This window comes from Eublepharis macularius, chromosome 9 (genome assembly GCF_028583425.1).
Source record: "Eublepharis macularius isolate TG4126 chromosome 9, MPM_Emac_v1.0, whole genome shotgun sequence".
NCBI classification, from domain to species: domain Eukaryota; kingdom Metazoa; phylum Chordata; class Lepidosauria; order Squamata; family Eublepharidae; genus Eublepharis; species Eublepharis macularius.
The window spans coordinates 37229450-37249274 of NC_072798.1; the positions used below are offsets into that span (position 1 = coordinate 37229450).

The following is a 19825-nucleotide window of genomic DNA, read 5'->3' on the forward strand; positions in this document are numbered from 1 at the left end:
CAGTAGTTGGACCCCCCCCCACCCCACCCCATCCGCCTAGCCTCTGACCAAGGATGAAAGGAGCAAGAAGCATCATGTTCTGCAGCCCAAAATACATTTAGGTTGCTCAAAATAAAGGCCTACATTGGTACACAAAGAAAACAGCAACGCCTGAAGCTTCAGGAGAGAAGCCAGTGTAATGTAGTAGGTTTTTTATTGGACTAGGTTCAAATATCCATTCTGCAATAAAACTTGCTGAGTGACTTTGGACCAGTGATTCTCTCTCAGCTTAACCTACCTTGTAAAATAGAGAGGGGAATGGAATCACACACGCCACCTGAGCTAGTAAATTGGCTGTCGGGGTTGTCAGGAAGCAGAGTTCCAGTAGGAGCATGTAGATGCATATGTAGCTATTGGCTGTTTTCAGGCTGGCTACCAGGGAATGCCTGGCATACTTCCTCACAATCTCATTAAGAAGAAACAGCTCATTAGATACTTCTGTAACAACACAAGTTCAGACCTCTACACTTCTAAGCACATGGCACTGTAATTCAGTCTTGCAAAACAAAATAAAGACATGGAAGGGTTAAAATTCACAACTTTTACTCCCCCCCTCATATCTCTGCAAAGCAAATTGGGTTAGATACTGATTTCCCAAGGCCCCTCATTAAGTTCCCTGGTCAAGCTGAACCAGTGCTATCTCTCCATTGACATAACTTGGGTATACTGAACACCTAAGTTCCGATCATCGCTGCTAGTGATGCTAGGAGGTGATGAAATCAACCTCTAACTCATGCCCAAGGGGTGAATGTGGGGATGTAGAGGGAGAAGGAACACAAACCTCTAAAATAGGAGCCGGTTATCTTTGAGCACACTGTGCTGCTTCAAGTCTCTCCCTTAGAACATCTCGGTCAATTTCTGGTTCACCATAAACTACCCACAGGGCAGAAAGACTTTATTGAGCATGCTTCTTACTACTTGAATGCTGAAAGAAGACACCTGCAGGAACCTGGACAAAGAGTTAGAAGAGCATTTTGCCAGCGAATGGGGATGATCAAAATTGGATGGAGTTGTTCTTTCAAAAAGGATGTGGCCAAAATCGAGAGGGTGCAGAGGAGAGTGAACAGGATGATCAGGGGTCTGGAGACTGAGCCCTACGAGGAAAGGCTGAGGGCCTTGGGAATGTTTAGTTTGGAGAAGAAGAAGGTTGAGGGGGGACATGACTGCTCTCTTTAAATATTTGAAAGGCTGTCATTTGGAGGAGGGCAAGGAGCTGTTCCAGTTGGCAGCAGAGGGTAGGACCCGAAGCAATGGGCTTAAATTACATGCACAAAGGTACCAGCTGGATATTAGGAAAAACTTTTTCACGGTCAGAGTAGTTCAAAAGTGGAATCAGCTGCCTAGGGAGGTGGTGAGGTCCCCCTCACTGGCAGTTTTCAAGAAGAGGCTGGATGAATACTTGTCAGAGATGCTTTAGGTTGATCCTGCACTGGGCAGGGGGTTGGACTAGATGGTCTGTATGGCCCCTTCCAACTCTATGATTCTATGATTCTATTGTGGTTGCTAACTAATACAATACTCAAGTGATTGCTAGGCACTGCCACACTTGGTATACAGGAACAGTACAATGTAGGCGATGTATTGGTATGAGAATGCGTGTTAATGAAAGTTATAAAGGACAATCTCAGCTGTGCTGAAACGGAGAACAACTGTGCTGTGGGAAGATACATTCCTGCAGTTAGAGGTACCTGCCCTTTTCCATGTGCCCTTTACCTTACTTCAAAAGACATAACTGCAACATGGAAACAATATATATGGTAATCAGGATTTCTTTTCAGGCAGAGAGTTCCAGACCATCAAAAGCTACATGGAAGAATTCAGGCAGAAAGATGGACAAGATACACAAATCAGCAGCCAAAGACATATTTAGTACAATCTATATTATCTCTCTATTTTTATTTGTCGTTTTTGCTTCTTTCCACAAAGCAATATAACATCACAAAGAACAAAATAGAGACAGGGCTCGTCTCTCAGTTCACGTCAGTTATTACACAATAGGTACAAAACTAGGTAACTCTTATCATACAGGATATTTTTTCAGTCGTTTATATACAAATAACTAAAGCAACATGGAAAAATATTAAAAAGGAAATTCCAGGGGATATATATTACACAGTTAAAAAAAAAAGTCAGGAGGAGACTGGAGGAGGACTAAGCAAGAAGTGGTCTTGGTAGGATTGATGTATACGTACAGATACGGCTGATCACCCTTTAAGAATGCAAGATCATTGTTGGGCTGAGGGATCAGGCTTGTTGAACCTGCCCCTTTCCTTCACTGGTAAACAGCAAAAAGATTCAGTACTGGTGCTTTTAGGGCTCTACATGTTTTTAAGGCCTCCCAGCCACAGAGTACATCACATCTTTAGCCACTACTGGCCCTCCCACTTGCTTTGACCTGTTTATTTCAACTTCATAACATTACTTTCAGGAAGCATCAAGAATAGTTGGATCCTATGCACAGTATATATTTATATATAGTATAATTTTTAAAAAATATATAAAAATATATATGTATATATAGAATTCCTCCCGGTGGTTAAATAACTGCAAGTCAGCAGCATGGATTTCAGCCACATTTTCCACCTATCACATACAAAAGAGGGTTCCCTGGGAAGACTTATCATTAATAAATGAGAAAGATGTGTGTTGGAGATGGGCATAAGAAACTGAAAAGTACATGGATATAGAGGGGATACACAAGCCCATAAAAACACGTGGGTAGATGAGGCAACATCGCTGCCGCCACCAAAATCACAAATTTAAAAAGCTCAAAGAAGCTAAAAGATAATTTCAACGAAGGGCTCTTTGAAACCTATCCTCATTTCATGAGGCTGCATGCACTAGGAATGGGTAGAAGTCTTTCTGCTGGCACGAAAGAACAATTCATCTCCTGCTGGTGCAGGGACCTGGCCTAGCCCCACCCATGGGGTGTGCTACACAGGCACTTGTTCTCCTTCTGCAGGAAAAAGACACAGCTTGAAGTGGCCATGTCTAGTACTCAAGTAAGAGGGAAGGATTTCCTGGTAGGTGGCCTCAGTATCTTTCTTCAGCTGTAAGACAAGTCAAAGCCTGGCCCTCAACAGCTTAATGACAGTATGTGGGTTTCAGGGAGGTTGTGTATATTTGTTTTTTAAAGCAGCAACAGGATTTTAAAAACCAACCCACAAGAATCTATTGCACAGGTCTAAAAGGAAAAAAAATAGGGATGATTTCATATTTACAGAAACGTGTCACTTTTAAACCTCTACTTCCTTCATCTCCTGAGTTCTCAACCTCTCTAGCTATTTTGAGCAGGAGATATGAATAGAGCTGTTATGCTTCCATCTCCCATCCAGTTTCTTCTGGAACATACAGAGTGAAATACAAACCACAGCAGCAGCACAACCATCCCTCCAGGAAATACAGTCACAAGTCTTGGCAAACCTGCCTAGCCCCACACACTAACACTTTTGCCCAACTAGGCACAACTTGGATGAAGGGTGCTGCTATTGCCACTGGCCATGATGCATGTGTGCATGAGAGAGACAGAGACAATATTAAGGCACAGAGAAAATAAACAGGAATCATTCTCCCACAAATCCTTATTTCTGGACTTGCCACAGGAGGAGTCAAAGACACCTAAAGAGAACAGATGCCTAATTATCACAATGAGTAGTGGAAGCAAGACATTACAGCAGCTTAGAACAGAACTCGTATTACTGGTAGTGAATGCGGAAGCGGAATTGAGAGAAGTGTGGGGAAAGGAAGAGGTTTAATGTTATTCCCCTTTTTTGAGGGCAGTGTTAATACAGGCACAATTAACCACAACTACAGCACAGAAATGCAACACATTGCACCACTGTATTGCCATTTCCAGCTTTAAATAATCGACACACTGAAGTGTCTTTTAACTGGCAGGCATTTCAGCTTGTAAAGGGAGCTTAGAAGCCTGACATGGAGATGTTCTGTATAGGCCAGGTCAGGACTAACAGCAGACTAAAAGAAAAACCATAAACAATTTTCAATATACAGGCTATAGAGAATGCAACAGCACAGTAATAGGTGTACATCAGAGAGAGCTGTTTCTTGCTCTTGGTCCAATTGAGAGTGAGGGAAGAGACCAGGAAATGTCCACCATCCCAGGTGAATATTCAGCATACACTATCCCAGTGGCACTTGAGCAAACCTAAGTGATATCAAAAGGATAAAATATGGACAACAGCAACAGAGATCTGGGTATCTTGCAACATGTTCTAGAATTTAAATGACAAGGATGTAGAGCTCTGGAGGGCCAGGTGGAACATAAAAACATTAATATGAAGCTGTCTGTAGAATTCCTCCACCTCAAAAGAGGATATAAAAGGAAATTAAATTAAATGACCAAATTCTAAAAATTACTGCATATTAGCTTTATTACTGATCCAGCAGAAGAAATCCATGCAGAGATGCAAATCTGTTTATGCAGACTCTTCTACTGGAAAGTAATGCAACTGAAGGCAATTCACCCAATGCGCATCCAATTCAGCATGCGGCTGAAGATGCGTATTTCATCCATCTTGCATCATGAACAAAAATGGTTATCCCCATCTACTATCTGCAGCAGTCTGTGACTGGGACTCTCTAAACTGTGGCCATTAATGTTTAACAGCATGTTTTCCTCTGCTGATGACAGGTACTATTTTCGAGAAAGCAGTGAGCTCTTCAAGAGAACTCAGTTTCATCACAAGAAACAGCCTCTGTTTCTATAAGGAAGAAGTCTGATACCTACTTATTGTTTCAATCCAGAAGCCTCTCTTCTCCCTACCCTTTCTACTTCCCATTTTGTGCAGCAGAATGTTACTCCCTTCTGAGGAATCCAACGTGGACCACTGGGGAGGGACCACGGCTCGGTGGCAGAGCGTCTGCTTGTCATGCAGGAAGTCCCAAGTTTAATCCCTTGAATCTTCAGCTAAAAAATAAGGAGGATCAGGTAATAGATCTTTATTTAAGACCCTGGAGAGCTGCTGCCAGTCTGCATAGACAACACCGTCCTTGATGGACCAACGGTCTCACTCAATATAAGGCAGCTCCATGTATGATCATTGGCAGAGACAGGAAACCTGTGTTACTGTAGCACTCCAGGATATTCCTAAAGGGATTATCATCAAGATTGCCAAGGTTAATATTGAGCTGTTCTTAGTGTTCAGCCTGCACTTGTGCAAGAGTATGGAAGTGCATTTTAGCAGTGCACATGGAAAAAAATTGGCTACTTCTCATTTCAGTCAGTTTTATTTCAAATAGCTAAGCAAGCGAGTAAAAATGCATCCTGTGATTGTGTGTTGCCTGACGCCTACCCATCCCCTAAAAAATAATAAAAAGCGGAAACACCACCTAAAAGAAAGCATGGTCCATCCTGAACCTTTGCTCCCTCCTGTATGTGATGGGTTTTTGTGTTCTTTAAATTTTTCTTAATTGAAACGTGCTCCAGTTAAACCTTTACACACAATTCTGGGCGAAGACAATCCAAGCCACCTGTCTTAGCCAAAATGGTCCAAACTTGCAACTGGCAACAGGAAGAGCCCACTCCTGACTTGAGCACCATTTAAAAATGCGATATGACTTGTGTTTCAGGTTCAATAAATAAAGAGGTTGTTGCATGCTTCATTAAGCTTTTTAGAACTCATCATCTGAGCTTAGCAACAGGGTCTTTTCGTTGTCACGGGCCCCAGAGTTGCTATGGGAACGTGAGATGATGTGACTGCCATTACGCCAGGGTGGTCCATGTTCAAGGGTTGACTGCTGAGTGTACTGCTGGTAGGCAGGGGAAAAATTGTGGATGGCATCTTGCACAATATCATGGGGGTTCATGGTCTCCTTAAGGCTGCTAGAGATGCTCTTCATGGGGGCACAGCGACCTAAGGGGAAAGCAAAGCAAGTAAGGATAGATGGAGCAGAGTTCTACTTTCCTCTCACCCAAATAATTCTGGCAAAAGTTACCTGATGGTTGTACATTAACAATCTCATGAATTACTAATGCACAACCAACAGGTGACTTTTTGCAAAAGATTATGAAAAGTTAAAGGGAAGATAATAATTGTAAGGGTGAGAAATATATTCAGGAGCAAAGTGGCTTCAGGTAGCCTCAGTCCAAGTTAAGGACAGGTGAAAAAAGGTGAGAAAGGGTGAGTGAGCAAGTGCCCAAAGCAAACTCTCAGTGCATGCAGGCAAAAGAAAGTGAAGACAGAAGTAGCTCAAAATGAAATGCAAACCTCCGGGTAGGGAAAGGGTAGAGGAAGCACTGCACATTTTTACAGGGCACCCTTCATACAGGTGCAGAGGAAACATGACAACTCCAAATGTTGCTAAATTTATTTCCAACTGGCAGTTTTCTTACTTTAAAACACAATGCTATACAAATAATATAGGCAATCGGTTGAAGGTGCGTGAGTCACAGAAGCCATAAGCATGTACAGTGGGCAAGCTTTATGTGCAGCTGCAAGTTTTGTTGAAGTTTTCCTCAAAGTAATGGCCACTGCTGCAGAGGAAAGTCACTCGTTTTTTGCCTTTTTAAAAAACAGCTTACCTCAAAGCTTCTGAAACAAAAACTCCAAAGGAGCCTCCCATTGCATTTGTGGTTTTTGTACTTTTGTTACATATAATGGCGTGCACATACAAAAGACAAGGCAGGGGAGCTGGAAGAGCAATGGTTTCCCAACAAAGAGAAAGTGAAACAAAGAGAGAGAGAGAGAGAGAGAGAGAGAGAGGATGGCACCTACCGTATGGCCCATATGATGGAACAGCTGCACCAGACACCAGAGCCCAAAGCAAAGGAGAGGCAGGGGAAACGAGAGAGATAGAGAGGGAGGGAGGGAGGGAGGGAGACAAAGAGAGGAGAAACAACAGGCTGAAAAGGCAAGTTATTCTCAGACTCTTCACCATGACATCATCACAACTTGCCACTTGATAGCAAACCTAGAAATGTAAGCTATTAAAAAAAATCTAGAGGAGAAGGCCCTCTCTACTTAGCTTTCCCTCTCAAACCCCTAAAAGTGAATTACAAGCCCACCTCATCTCAGCCCTGTGCTGGACCCACTCCCATCCTCAAGCAATAGGAAAAACAATCTATATGCCTAAATTCTGACTACAACATTGAAAGGACTGGCCCTCACAACAGTTTTTAGCATGAATAAGAGGGGAAATCATCTCTACCATTTTTGTTTTGCTGGCAAAATACTCACCTTGCTTTGGAGTCATGATGGTTCAGGCTAGGACAGGGTTTCTCTGGCTCCTCTATCCTCATTATATCCACAAAATATCCCTACCATCTCCCCTCACCCCAAGGCAACTGCCTCAGAGCTGTATTATATTACATCACACAGATGGAATATTAAAGAGGAAAAGGATTTCAGTTCTCCTTCTGCCTACTTCATAAGCTGGAAAAAAGGGAGGGTGTGCTTGTGCACTCGTAACAGGGCTCACAAGAGGGCTTCACCTATTCCAACAGAAGACTCTCTCAGCTTCATAATAAATATAGCTGAGCCCATGGAAAGGAAAACCAGATCAGAAGCTGACCCACAGAGGATAAGAGAGATTGTCCAGTTGCCCACATGGGGAGCTCAAAGGAAGAATGAATGGATCCATCTGGAATGGATCTCCCCTCTCTCACCATAGATCTATGTGCTGCCCCAGCCTCCCTACCTTGTGCATCAAGACGCTTGTCCGCATAAACCTTGTATGTGAAGGCATGACGCAGAGCAATGGCTGCGAAAAACATTTCCACACAGATGATGAAATCCTGATAGCCAGCTGCCACGGTCCCCTCGCCCACGGATACGCTGGCTGATTGGATCTTAGGGATCGCGCCACATTTTTCCAGAATGGCCAGTAACATCCCTGAACAGAACAAAAGCAGAGGGTGAAAGCAGAGAGGAGATGCAGAATACTCAACTGGGCCATAACTAACAGCCGTCTGCAAAGAGACCCTAAATTTTATGGCATTACACCCACCCACTCTTCAGATTTGCTGTATTTCTTGTACACTCCCCAGCTGGAAATTTCACTGAGCCTCCTCATTCAGTTCCTACCTTATACCACCTTCCTCCACACCATGTCTCTCCATCCGGTTCCTACAAATCCCTTCTCCTGACACCATTCCATCTCCAACATGAGACATTTGAGATCACAGCTGGCAGGGATTTGCCACCTCATTTCCCCCTTTTTGGCAATCTCAGCAGGCATCACTTCCTACTTAATCGTCGGTAAGTGTACTATCATATTGACATAACAACGGTTTTTGTGACACTCCTCCTGCCACTGTCCTTTTGTGGTTGGAACCTCAGATTTGAGAAGTACAGGTCTGCTATTAAAGAAGTTGAATGGTGCACCATAGGTGAATTTCAATGGCAAGCAGTGAACAAAACAAAAATTAAATCACAGTATCGTCGAACAAGAAAGTTTTCAGTTCATGACTGAATTTAGATCTCCGACGCTCATCAAGTTCAGAAAAAATGCAATCCCACTGGTATTTGCTAACATTTGCAAAGGTGTGAAGTTATGGCCAGCTGCAGCCAGGAAGCTGATTATTCCTACTGTGCATCATATGGCAAAGGCAGGCTTTGTACCAGCAAAGGCATTTTCTCATTTTCCTATGGCATTTATGGGGATGTAACCAATACAGCACCTGGATGCTAACCAGAACAAGCACCAGTTGACTCTGCATATAGCAAATAATAGTAATATTTGATTTATATACCACCCTTCAGGACAACTTAATGCCCACTCAGAATGGTTTACAAAGTATGTCATTATCATCCCTACAACAAAACACCCTGTGAGGTGGGTGGGGCTGAGAGAGCTTCTGGAAGCTGTGACTGACCCAAGGTCACCCAGCTGGCTTCAAGTGGAGGAGTGGGGAATCAAACCCAGTTCTCCAGATTAGAGTCTCGCACTCTTAACCACTACACCAAACTGGCTGCTAAGCTACTAAGCCAACAAGGATGCTTCAATCATAGAGAGCATTTTCCAAAACGTGTGCTGTAATTCCATTTAGAGCATTTCTGATCCTGCTTTTCTCCCCAATGGGTACTCAAAGCACCTTACAGGAAATACTAATACAATTTATACAAACAAAATATAGTATAAATAAATAGAAACACCCTCCCCCCTGAAATATATGAAACATCCTGAGCTGGTCTGATATCCACCAGGACCACAGGTGACAAACGATCCGAGGGCTCATGCTGCTGGCCACAGCCAGCTTTAAGTACAGCATATGCCCAGCCTTTCCAGGTGCCTCTTCAGCTAGCCATGTGTTAACACTGCACTACCAAGATGAAAAAAGTGAATGAAAACAACCCTTGAGGTTCCAAACGGCTGGTATTCTCTGATATGCTGGAAAATAGGACTGAAGCCATCTTCTGGTTTAAAATTATTTTAAAAATACTGCAGGATTTCACACTTGTCCCTGATCAAGAAATCTTATTGCAAAATACTCTCCTGCCACTTGATTGAACAAGTTATCTTATTAGAGTACAGTGAGGTTGACAGCAGAGTCACAAGCATTAACTGATACTGAGGAAAACAGTAGATTGAAATAGTATCAGAAGATGGAGTATAAGCCTAGGACAGGTGACAAAAACCTCCACAAATTTTTGTGGCTGATAAATATGCCTTGCCCTGACCTAGATAGCCCAGGTGAGCCCAATCTTGTCAGATGTTGGAAACTAAGCAGGGTCAGCACTGAATAGTATTTGGATGTGAGACCAGAAGGGTCGCTATGTAGAGGCAAGCAATGGCAAACCACCTCTGTTATTCTCTTGTCTTGAAAACCTCAGAAAGGGTTGCCATAAATTGACTGAGACTTGATAGCACTTTACACCCCCCAACAGGTCTGAATGGTCTTTGAGGCCTCCCCAGTCACACACCTGCATCCTGTTTGCAGAGGGGATGAGCTAAGTGTCTCACCTTGCCAGAAGGACAGGAAAATGACAGACTTGACCATGAAGAATTTGAGGACAGGACTATAAGGGCTGAGTAGTTCACGTGTGGCAAAATAGAAGAGGAATAGGGCGTAGAGTGCCAGGCTGACCGAAATATTATAAATGATTGTCACATACAGATACCCGCTTGTGACACTGTAAGAAAAGAAAACATGAACAATCTCTCAGATACCTTTAGAGCCTTTCACCCCTTCAAGCAGTTAGATATTTTTTCCCTACCTGAATCCTTCCTACCAATTCGATCATTTAAAAGGAACCCAACATCAAAAGGTACAGGTAAAAACCATCATACTACCAGTTCAGCCTACTACAGCAGTCCCCATTCACAATACATGCAGGGCCTATTCAAGACCACCCTCTGAGAACATGGTAGTCGTAGGGCATGCCAGTGTAAACGTGTAACCTACAGGGAAACATATGCAGACTTTTCTAGAGCTTTTCATGTAGCTACCATGTGTCTCAACAATTGGGCTAATCAGCTTTTATATCTGATTCATTTCCACACCCAGCCCTGATATGGTACTGGTTACAGTATTTCCTGAGTTTATCCTCACAATGGTTTACAGCACTATGAGCAGAGTTATGCCCTTCTAATCCCACTGACCTCAAAGGACTTAGAAAAGTGAAACTCTGCTTTGGCACCGTTAGAGAGGTATATTAGGCCAAGAGTTACTTGCTCAAAGTTACCCAGCAAGCATCTCAACTAAACAGAGACTGGGCCCTCATTTCCCAACACTTTGACTGTACCACTTCTTATTGATTTGGCTTGCATCCTGCTCCACCCCATGTCCCAGAGAGGCTTACTATGACAAAGTTACTTACTCGAAGTCACCGTCCTGGTACTTGCCAAAAGCCTGAAGGATAACTGTACTAATAGCCATAAGGGGCTTCACCACACAAAACTGCAGAGTAGCCTGGAAGAGACAGAAAAAGGAAGGCAGACATAATGAGCATGAAGAGAACAAATGAACATATCTCCCCTCCAAGATTTGATCTCTAGTCAGTTCAAACCATCTGTGGCGCTTTTGCTAGTGAACTATGATTAAAATGTCTGTCCAAACAGACTGGCATTTTGATCATGGGTTCTCTGAATTTCAAAGATCTCTGAGAGGAGAGGCGGGGTAAAAGTATGCACACAATATGGCTTCTTTTCTTTCTGAAGAATACATACTGCAGGATGCTGCTCACAACTCATTTTGAAGCTGAACAGAGAAAAAGACAAGGCAACAATACACACCACTTTTTAAAAAATATGCTTTTTAAAGGAGACTTACACATTAAACATACACAAAACCACCAGGAAAAAAATTATGACTGTGGAAAATAGTTAATATCTAAATATAGTGGCTTCTAATTAGAATAACAGAAGATGATCAGGTTTCTTCAAAAGATTCATAAAGTTGTTTACCATCACAGAGATGGAGCTACTCAACCATTAAAGCTAGATTTCATATTTCAAAACAGGAAGACTCTGACCGAGGCATTTTTGTTATAAAATCTTGGCAGCAGTTAGTATTGTCACAATGTTCCTGTTGGTTTGTACCATTCAAACTCTGTTCTTAGCTGCTTCGGATCCCAAAATGTTGGGAGAAAGGAGGGACTGTAAATATTTTTAAATAAACATATCCTGTAGATCAAACAAAAGGGTATAACCCATCACAGTAATAACATTTCCTCCAAAGGGTTTAATCTTTATACAGCTTATCCAAACATAGACGAGATATGCTTTTGGTTGAGAACATTTCCTATATTTATCATTTCTATTATTTTAATTATTCTCTCAAATGACAGGGTATCAGATTCAAGCAGAACAAGAACTTCTAATAACTTTCTTTTATGTTCACACATGACAAAAAAGTGGTACCTTCAGTAAAATTCTATTCTAAGCTGGTGAATCCCAATATTTCCCTCACTTTATGTTGAAGTTATTGCCCCAATTATCTTTCAAAGACAAAATAAGTGATAACTCTAAGAGAACTCAACAGACCTGCCAATTTTATTATATATGAGAGCCTTAAAAACTAATGTTTGCTAATACTTCCCCAATTTGCTAAACAAATGCATCTCAGACACATATGAGCGCAGTCTGCTATGTACACAATTCACTAACTGGCAAGGACTAGAGGCTGCCACAGTGAGTCCAGAAGGCAACTTCTTTATTCATGCTGCTGTTGTGGGTATTCATGCTGGGACATATCCAGCTACTTTCCTTCCTATCAAGAACATTAAATCTGTTAACAATGCCGATTCCAAATAATCAGATCCTATGTTTGGCACACAGCACAAGCATATCATTTCTGAATACAACAGTGAATATTCCACTGAAAAGAAAAGGTTTGAATACTACAGAAATTAGGTTTATGGGAGTTTCTTAATCCATATATTTTATGCCAGTCACAGGTACCAATTCCACATTTCCAAGTATATACCTTCCTATAACCTGCTACCATGTGACAACCCAGTACTCCAAAATGCAGGGGACTACGGTCCCCTATCCCATTCACCCCTTCCTTGATGTATAGCCTCAGCTCCAACAGAGGGGAAAGGACCACATTGATTTTTTTTTTTTTTGAAAAATTTTTATTGGGTTAGAACATTTTTATTTTTACATTACAGTCAATTTTCCCCTAATTTTTCGTTTCTAACCCCCTCCCTTTCCCCCCCTTTTGTTGACTTCCAACAGCTTTCCCACCCTCTGTCCCTTTTCCCTTACTTCTATTAAATTCCTCTGTCTAAAACAGATATACATTCTCCATTATATTAAGCAGTACATCTTTAACTCCTTTACTTATTATACACCCAAACTATACGTCTTTAGATAAACAATTTATCCCGTTTTCCAGTTTTGAATATTTCTATATAAACCTATATATCATAAACCATAAAAATTTCCCACATTTAAATCAAACAATTTGATTTGTTCTCTATATATTGCTCATTTCAACTTTTTATGGTAATTCTATATAACTCCTCGCATAATCAATCAATTTAACTCTTCTGTACATTCAGTTTGGTGCATATAATTCTTATCAAAGAAAGAAAATATTATTATTTACTCAATCCTCATGTTTAAACCTTATCATTAATTATTCTCTATCAATGTTCTATCAGTTAACCTATACATATCTATATATATCTCAATCAGTTAATCTAACTGCTTATAAATTCACATTTCTCTTCCACCCCCGGTAAAGTCACCCCTCTCTTTTATACTTTTATTATACTTCAGTAGTTCTCAAACTGCCACAGTTTTCCTCCCACCTCCCATTTCTTCTCCAAATATTGTTTCAGCTTCTCCCAGTCTGTGTTAAACTGCCCTGAGTCCAGATCTCTCAGTTTTCTTGTCATCTTGTCCATTTCAGCCATATACAGCAATTTGTAAATCCAATCTTCAATAGTTGGCACTTCTTGTACTTTCCATTTCTGCGCGTACAAAAGTCTAGCTGCTGCAGTCATATAAAAAATCAACGTCCTATGATGGGCTGGAATTCCCTCCATTCCCAAGTTTAGCAGCAGGAGTTCTGGGTTCTTATTTATTTGAAACTGTAAAATTTCACTCATTTCTCTTATTATTTCCCCCCAGAACTGCCTAGCTACCTCACACGACCACCACATGTGATAGAGGGAGCCCTCATGTTTCTTACATTTCCAGCATTTATTAGAAGTATTCAAGTTCCCTAGCGCAATCTTCTTTGGTGTCATGTACCAACGATAGATCATTTTGAAAATGTTCTCTTTAATATTAATGCATGTCGTTGTCTTCATTGTAGTTTTCCACAAGTATTCCCATGCCTCCATTGTTATTTCTTTATTGAAATTTATAGCCCATTTCACCATCTGTGTTTTAACTATCTCATCCTCAGTATACCATTTCAACAGTACTTGGTATACCTTGGATATTCTTTTCTTGTCTTCTTTAAGAAGGGTCTGCTCTAGTTCCGAGTTCTCTGTTCGTATGCCCCCTTTTGCAAAGTCCGAGTTGTATAAGTCTCTGATCTGTCTATACTGGAACCAATCATAATTAGGTGATAGTTCCTCTTGCGTCTTTATTCTAAGTTTAGATACTTCAATCTTAGTTATTTCTTTGTACGTTAAACATTGTTGTTCATTATCCACAGCTCTCGGATCTATCACCTCATATGGAACCACCCACAAGGGGGTTCCCTCTTGTAGGTAAGTTCTGTACTTCTTCCAGATTGTATATAGACTTCTCCTTACAAAATGATGCAGGAACATCGAGTTGACCTTTACTTTGTCATGCCATAGGTATGCGTGCCATCCAAAAATTTTTTTATATCCCTCTAGGGCTAATAGTTTCTTATTCTTTAATGTCATCCAGTCTTTTAGCCAAACTAGGCAGATTGCATCATGGTAAAGTCTCAGATTGGGCAGTTGCATTCCGCCTCTCTCCTTTGCGTCTTGTAGAACTTTTACTTTCACTCGAGGCTTCTTGCCTGCCCAAACAAAATCTGATATTTTCCTCTGCCATTTTTCAAATTGTTTAGAGTCTCTGATGATTGGTATTGTCTGTAACAAAAACATTACTCTTGGTAACACATTCATCTTAACTGCTGCAATCCTGCCCAACCATGACAAATTCAGTCTATTCCATTTGATCAAATCTCTCTCTATCTGAGTCCATAATTTTTCATAGTTGTTCTTGAACAAATCTATATTTTTTGCAGTCAGCTCAACTCCCAAATATTTCACCTTACTAGTTACTTCACAGTCCGTTGTTTCCATTAACAATTGTTGTTTCTGCTTAGTCATGTTTTTACATAGTATCTTTGACTTCTTTTTATTAATGAAGAAACCTGCCAAGTCACCAAACTCCTTGATCTTATCTATCACTTTTGGCATGTTCTCCAATGGATCTTCTACAATTAACATTATGTCATCTGCAAATGCTCTGACCTTGTATGAATAGTCCTTTATTTTTATTCCTCGTATTTCCTCGTCTTGTCGTATTTGTATCATCAGAATCTCCAATACTAATATGAACAACAATGGAGATAACGGGCAACCTTGTCTTGTTCCTTTACTAATCGTCAATTTCTTGGTCAGTTCATCATTCACTACAATTGCTGCAGTCTGGTCCCTATATATTTCTTTAATTGCTCTGATGAATCCTTCTCCCAATTGTAGCTTTTCCATAGTGGCAAACAAAAAATCCCAGTTTAAATTGTCAAACGCTTTTTCAGCGTCTACAAAGAAGAAACCAACCTCTTTATCGCAACGCTTGTCATAGTATTCAATAGCATTAATCACTGTCCTTAAATTGTCTCTTATTTGTCTGTCCGGCAAAAAACCTGCTTGTTCTTCCTCTATAACTTCCGAGAGCCACCCCTTCAGTCTCTCCGCCAATATCTTTGCAAAAATTTTATAATCATTGTTAAGTAATGATATAGGCCTGTAATTTTTCACGCTAGTCAGATCTTGGCCCTCTTTTGGGATCAATGATATATTCGCTTCGCTCCAAGTGTCTGGAATTCTTTGATCCCTAAAAACTCCGTTCATCACCTCTTTTAGGAATGGTGCCAGTTCATTGGCCATTGTCTTATAAAATTTAGCCGTAAGTCCATCTGGCCCTGGCGCCTTTCCTAGATTTGCGGATTGTATTGCCATATTTATTTCCTCATCAGTTACTTCACTGTTCAGCTTATTTCTCCAAGCTTCCGAGATCTCTGGAAGTTTGGTTTTCTCCAAATATGATGCTATTGATTCTTTGTTTACTTCTTTTTTATTATACAGCTTAGCGTAAAATTTATAAAAGGCTCTGCTAATGGTAGTCTGCTCCAAATACGTTTTGTTTTCTTCACAAATTTTATTTATTATTTTCTTTTCCCTTTTCTTCTTTAATTGCCATGCCAAATATTTCCCAGGTTTATTAGCACCCTCAAAAGCTTTTTGATTCAGTCTTTTAAGGTTCCACTCCAATTCTTTATTACTCATTGCTGTTAACTGTTCTTGAAGAATTTTGATTTCCTGATGTATTTTCTTTTTCCCTGGTCTCTTTTTTAACTGTACTTCTTTGGCCTTTATTTTCTCCTCAATCTCTTGTCTTTTCTCCTCTTTCTTTTTCCTTGCTCTACCATTTAAGTCCATTAGTATGCCCCTTACAACCGCCTTATACGCGTCCCAAACTTTACTGGTTGGTACTTCTTTATTCACGTTGTATTGTATAAAAAACTTAGTCTCTCTTCTCAATGTTTCCATATTCTCACTTTCCTGTAACAAGTCCTCATTTATTCTCCAGGCTTTCCTTTTTCTCCTTTTTCCAAATTTCCACATAATTGGGTTGTGATCTGAGCCTACCATCGGCATTATTTCTACCTCCTTAGTCCATAACGCTAAGTCCTTTGAGGCCCAGATCATATCAATTCTTGATAATGTAAGATGCCTTGCAGAATAAAAAGTAAACTGTCTGGTTTTAGGATATTCTCTCCTCCATACGTCTTCGAGAGTCTCTTGTTGAATCAACTCAAAAAAAAGCTTTGGCAATAGTCCTCTTTTCTTTTGTGCTTTTGTAGTCTTTTTGTCTAGTTCCAAATCTGTCACTCCATTGAAATCTCCAGCAAGAATTATTTGGTCATATACAAGATCATCTAGGTGCTTCCTTAAGTCTTCAAAGAAGCTTTCCTTTGCACCGTTAGGTGCATAAAGTCCGACTACCAACACTCTCTTTAAGTTCCAATTACATTCCACTGCTACAAATCTAGCTTCCACATCTCTCATAACAAATTTTGGCTGCAGCTCCTCTTTTATATACAACACCACTCCTCTTTTTTTCTTGTTGGAAGCCGCTACAAATTCTTTGCCCAATTTTCCAGATTTTAAATATTTTACATCCTGTTTTCTAATATGGGTCTCCTGCAAACAAACAATATCACATTTTTGTTTTAGTAGCCAATGAAAAATATTTTTTCTCTTATTCGGTGAGTTTAGTCCATTTACATTCCAAGATAATACTTTACACTCCATATTCATGGTTTTGTTGGTAAGTCTTTTTCATTGTCCTTAATAAATCTCTCCATCTCCCGCTCAGATCTGATGCGTTTTTTTGCCCCTCCAAACTCAAAGGACACTCCTTCCGGTAACTCCCATCTGTATCTAATATTCATGTCCTTCAAAGTCTGAATTAGCACTCTATATTTTTTCCTGTCCAATAACACTGATCTGGGCAATTCCTTCATTATAATAATCGTCTTGCCATCAATCTCCAATGGATCTTGAAATTGTTTTGTCACAATCCTCTCTTTCATATTTCTAGTTGTAAACTGCACGATCACATCCCTTGGTAATTTCCTCTGGGTTGCAATTCTCGAGTTCACACGATACGCCACATCTAGGATAGCCACAATTTCCTCCTCCTCCTTCCCCAGGTAATCAGCCAACACCTCAGTCATCTGTTCTTGCGCTGACTTCCCTTCCACTTCTGGCAGACCACGAAAACGAAGCTGCTTCTCCATGTGTTTAGTTTCTGCAACTGACATCCTCCCCTTCACCAGCCTCATCTCTGTTTGTTGCGTGTCTATTAAATTCTCCATCGCGTCTTCTACTGTTTTAACTCTCTGCTGCGTTCCTTGTAATTCACTGCTAATCGTTTCCACACCTTTTTTCACTTCTGACAGCTCCGACTTTACTGTCTGTGTAACTTCCTTGACCTCTTTAATAAGCTCCAATTTCGTGTCCTTAAGTTCTTTCATCATGTCTATAAGTTTTTTGTCCAAATTTTCTATTGCCGATTGCCACTCTTTTTTCGACATCGTGGGGCTTGCTTTAGCTCGCTCCCACGAATCTGCTCTCTTCCTCAGCTCCGTGGCGTATAATTAAACGTTTTCCTTTTTTTTTTTAAATGTCCCAATCTTTGCCAAAATTAATTTTTTATATCCAAAATGTCGGGCGTCTTTTCTCTATGGTTTCTCTATGTTATTATAATCCAAGATGGCCTACTTCCTCTTCCGCTGAAGCCACGACCCTTCCACTTTCAAAGATGGCGATTCCCCACTTCCTGTCCTTTGGCAAGGGCCGCTTCCCTCCAGCCACTCTATTGTTGCTACGCACTTCCTGTCTCCCGTCTTCCCACAGCAGGTCTCGCGATGGTGTCTTTTTCCCACAGCTCCAAAACCACAGGTATTCAAAACAATAGTCCGATTTTTGTAATAACTTCTTTAAACTTAGTCTCTTTTAAAATACAACTCCTGCCGAGTCTTCACCTCCTTTTCACTAGTCTGTTGCAGTTTAAAAATCTACTTTCTTTCCTCTCTGTTTTTGTCAATCTGTCCCGTTTCAAGAGATAGCGATCTTTACCTTCTCTTCAGCTTTCTCGGGTTGTAATCGCTGTTTCGATCTTAAATTCTCCTCTCGACTTCCCTCCCCGATCGAAGCTTGGGTATGTAGGTCTTATGCCAGCCGAATTGGCCCCAAAATTGCCGCAGAGATTATAGCCGACCCGTCGCAAGGTGGGACCTCAAGGATCGGGGGGGAGACTCTTTGTGTAGAGCCCCCCCTCGTCCGAGATCTAGCTCACCCTAGGGTCTTGAGCGTTCTTTGCCTGCTCCCCGCCTGAGAGCAGTCGGCCGCGGGTTATTTTCACCCCCTCCGGCCGGTTAAAACGGCAATCCGGTCAGCTCCACAAATGGAGCTGCGTTAGACCTCCATGAATCCCAAACCGGAAGCACCGGGAAAGGACCACATTGATATGTAATTCAGCCCATTGCTCTGAGACACTGTCAAATACTGGGAGTGCCCAATACTGAGCTGGACCATGTTCAGTTTGCATTAGTTATTCTTACACTAAACTCTCACCAAATTTGACCACATTCACTGCAGATCAGCTTGCCTCAAGCCAGAACAGCCCATTCCTGTCTGAAGTTAAGCTCTTCACTACAGATACTCCATGTCCCTGTTCAACAAAAACATTACCTTCCCACCAATATCCATCCCTATTCATTCCTGGGAGGTTTGGGGGAGATTTTTTGTGCGGAAAATTTCTCTTGAATGTACATATTTGCACTACAGCAAGTTCTATTTCCTCCTCCCTGCTCCACCCCATAATTGCCCATCAAGACAGCAAGTGCTGTTGAAACTGTTTGAGTTGTGGCCACAACTAGGTCTACTGTGAGATTAAACATCCTTTAACATTGAAAAAAAGGGGAACTGCTGTTTCTTGCTTCAGAAGTCAGTACAGGACTGGCAACTGTATAGAAAATTAATCAAACAGACAGATAAGAGCCTTCATCAGCTGCAAAAGATAGGGATGACAGTGATGCATAGCATACAAACAGGGGCTTAGTCACAGAAGAATATCCTGATTTGCAGTTCTGAGATGCTGGAGGGAACACTGGCAGCTGATGGTGGCCTTGGATAGCTCAGACTGGAACACTAGAGGAATATTTTAGGTATGGAGTTTATTGTCTTAGTTTTCATGGTGGACGAGATCACCTACTGGTTCAAAGTCCTGCTCCACAGAATGCTAACTTTTTCCATTTACATTCCTAGGCAAAATATGAACTAGCAGGGCCAGTACCAGGTTTCAGGGCCCCTGGGCAAAGAGTGCTTCAGAGCCCTCCTATGCCTATTACTAGGCTCCCCTACTTCCCTTCACCCATGTGCCCCCACCCACATATGCCCCTTTCCTTTGCCCACTCACAAGCTCTTCTACCACCTGCAGTCACAGCTGCCCATACTGCCTGTACACCCCTTCCTCGATGGTGCTGGGTGCTGGTTGCAGCTAGCAGTACTACTGCCTTGGCCACAAAGAACACCAAAGCTTTGTGCACCACTCACATGTCCATCACCAGCAGCGCTAGGCAGCATATGCAGCTGGG

The 19825-nt window shown here is 41.3% G+C and overlaps 1 protein-coding gene across 1 annotated transcript in view; it reads right to left on the bottom strand.

Annotated features, from left to right (window-relative positions):
* Positions 1 to 1916: 1916 nt before the first annotated feature.
* Positions 1917 to 19825, bottom strand: part of TMEM184B (transmembrane protein 184B) — a 49572-nt gene continuing 31663 nt past the window's right edge. The window contains exons 6-9 of the mRNA XM_054988408.1: positions 10818 to 10909; positions 9961 to 10130; positions 7696 to 7890; positions 1917 to 5912 (exon numbers count right to left, since the gene is read on the bottom strand). Of these exons, the coding sequence (XP_054844383.1) occupies positions 5671 to 5912; positions 7696 to 7890; positions 9961 to 10130; positions 10818 to 10909 (699 nt within the window). The 3' untranslated portion in view covers positions 1917 to 5670. The remainder of the gene's footprint in view (positions 5913 to 7695; positions 7891 to 9960; positions 10131 to 10817; positions 10910 to 19825) is intronic.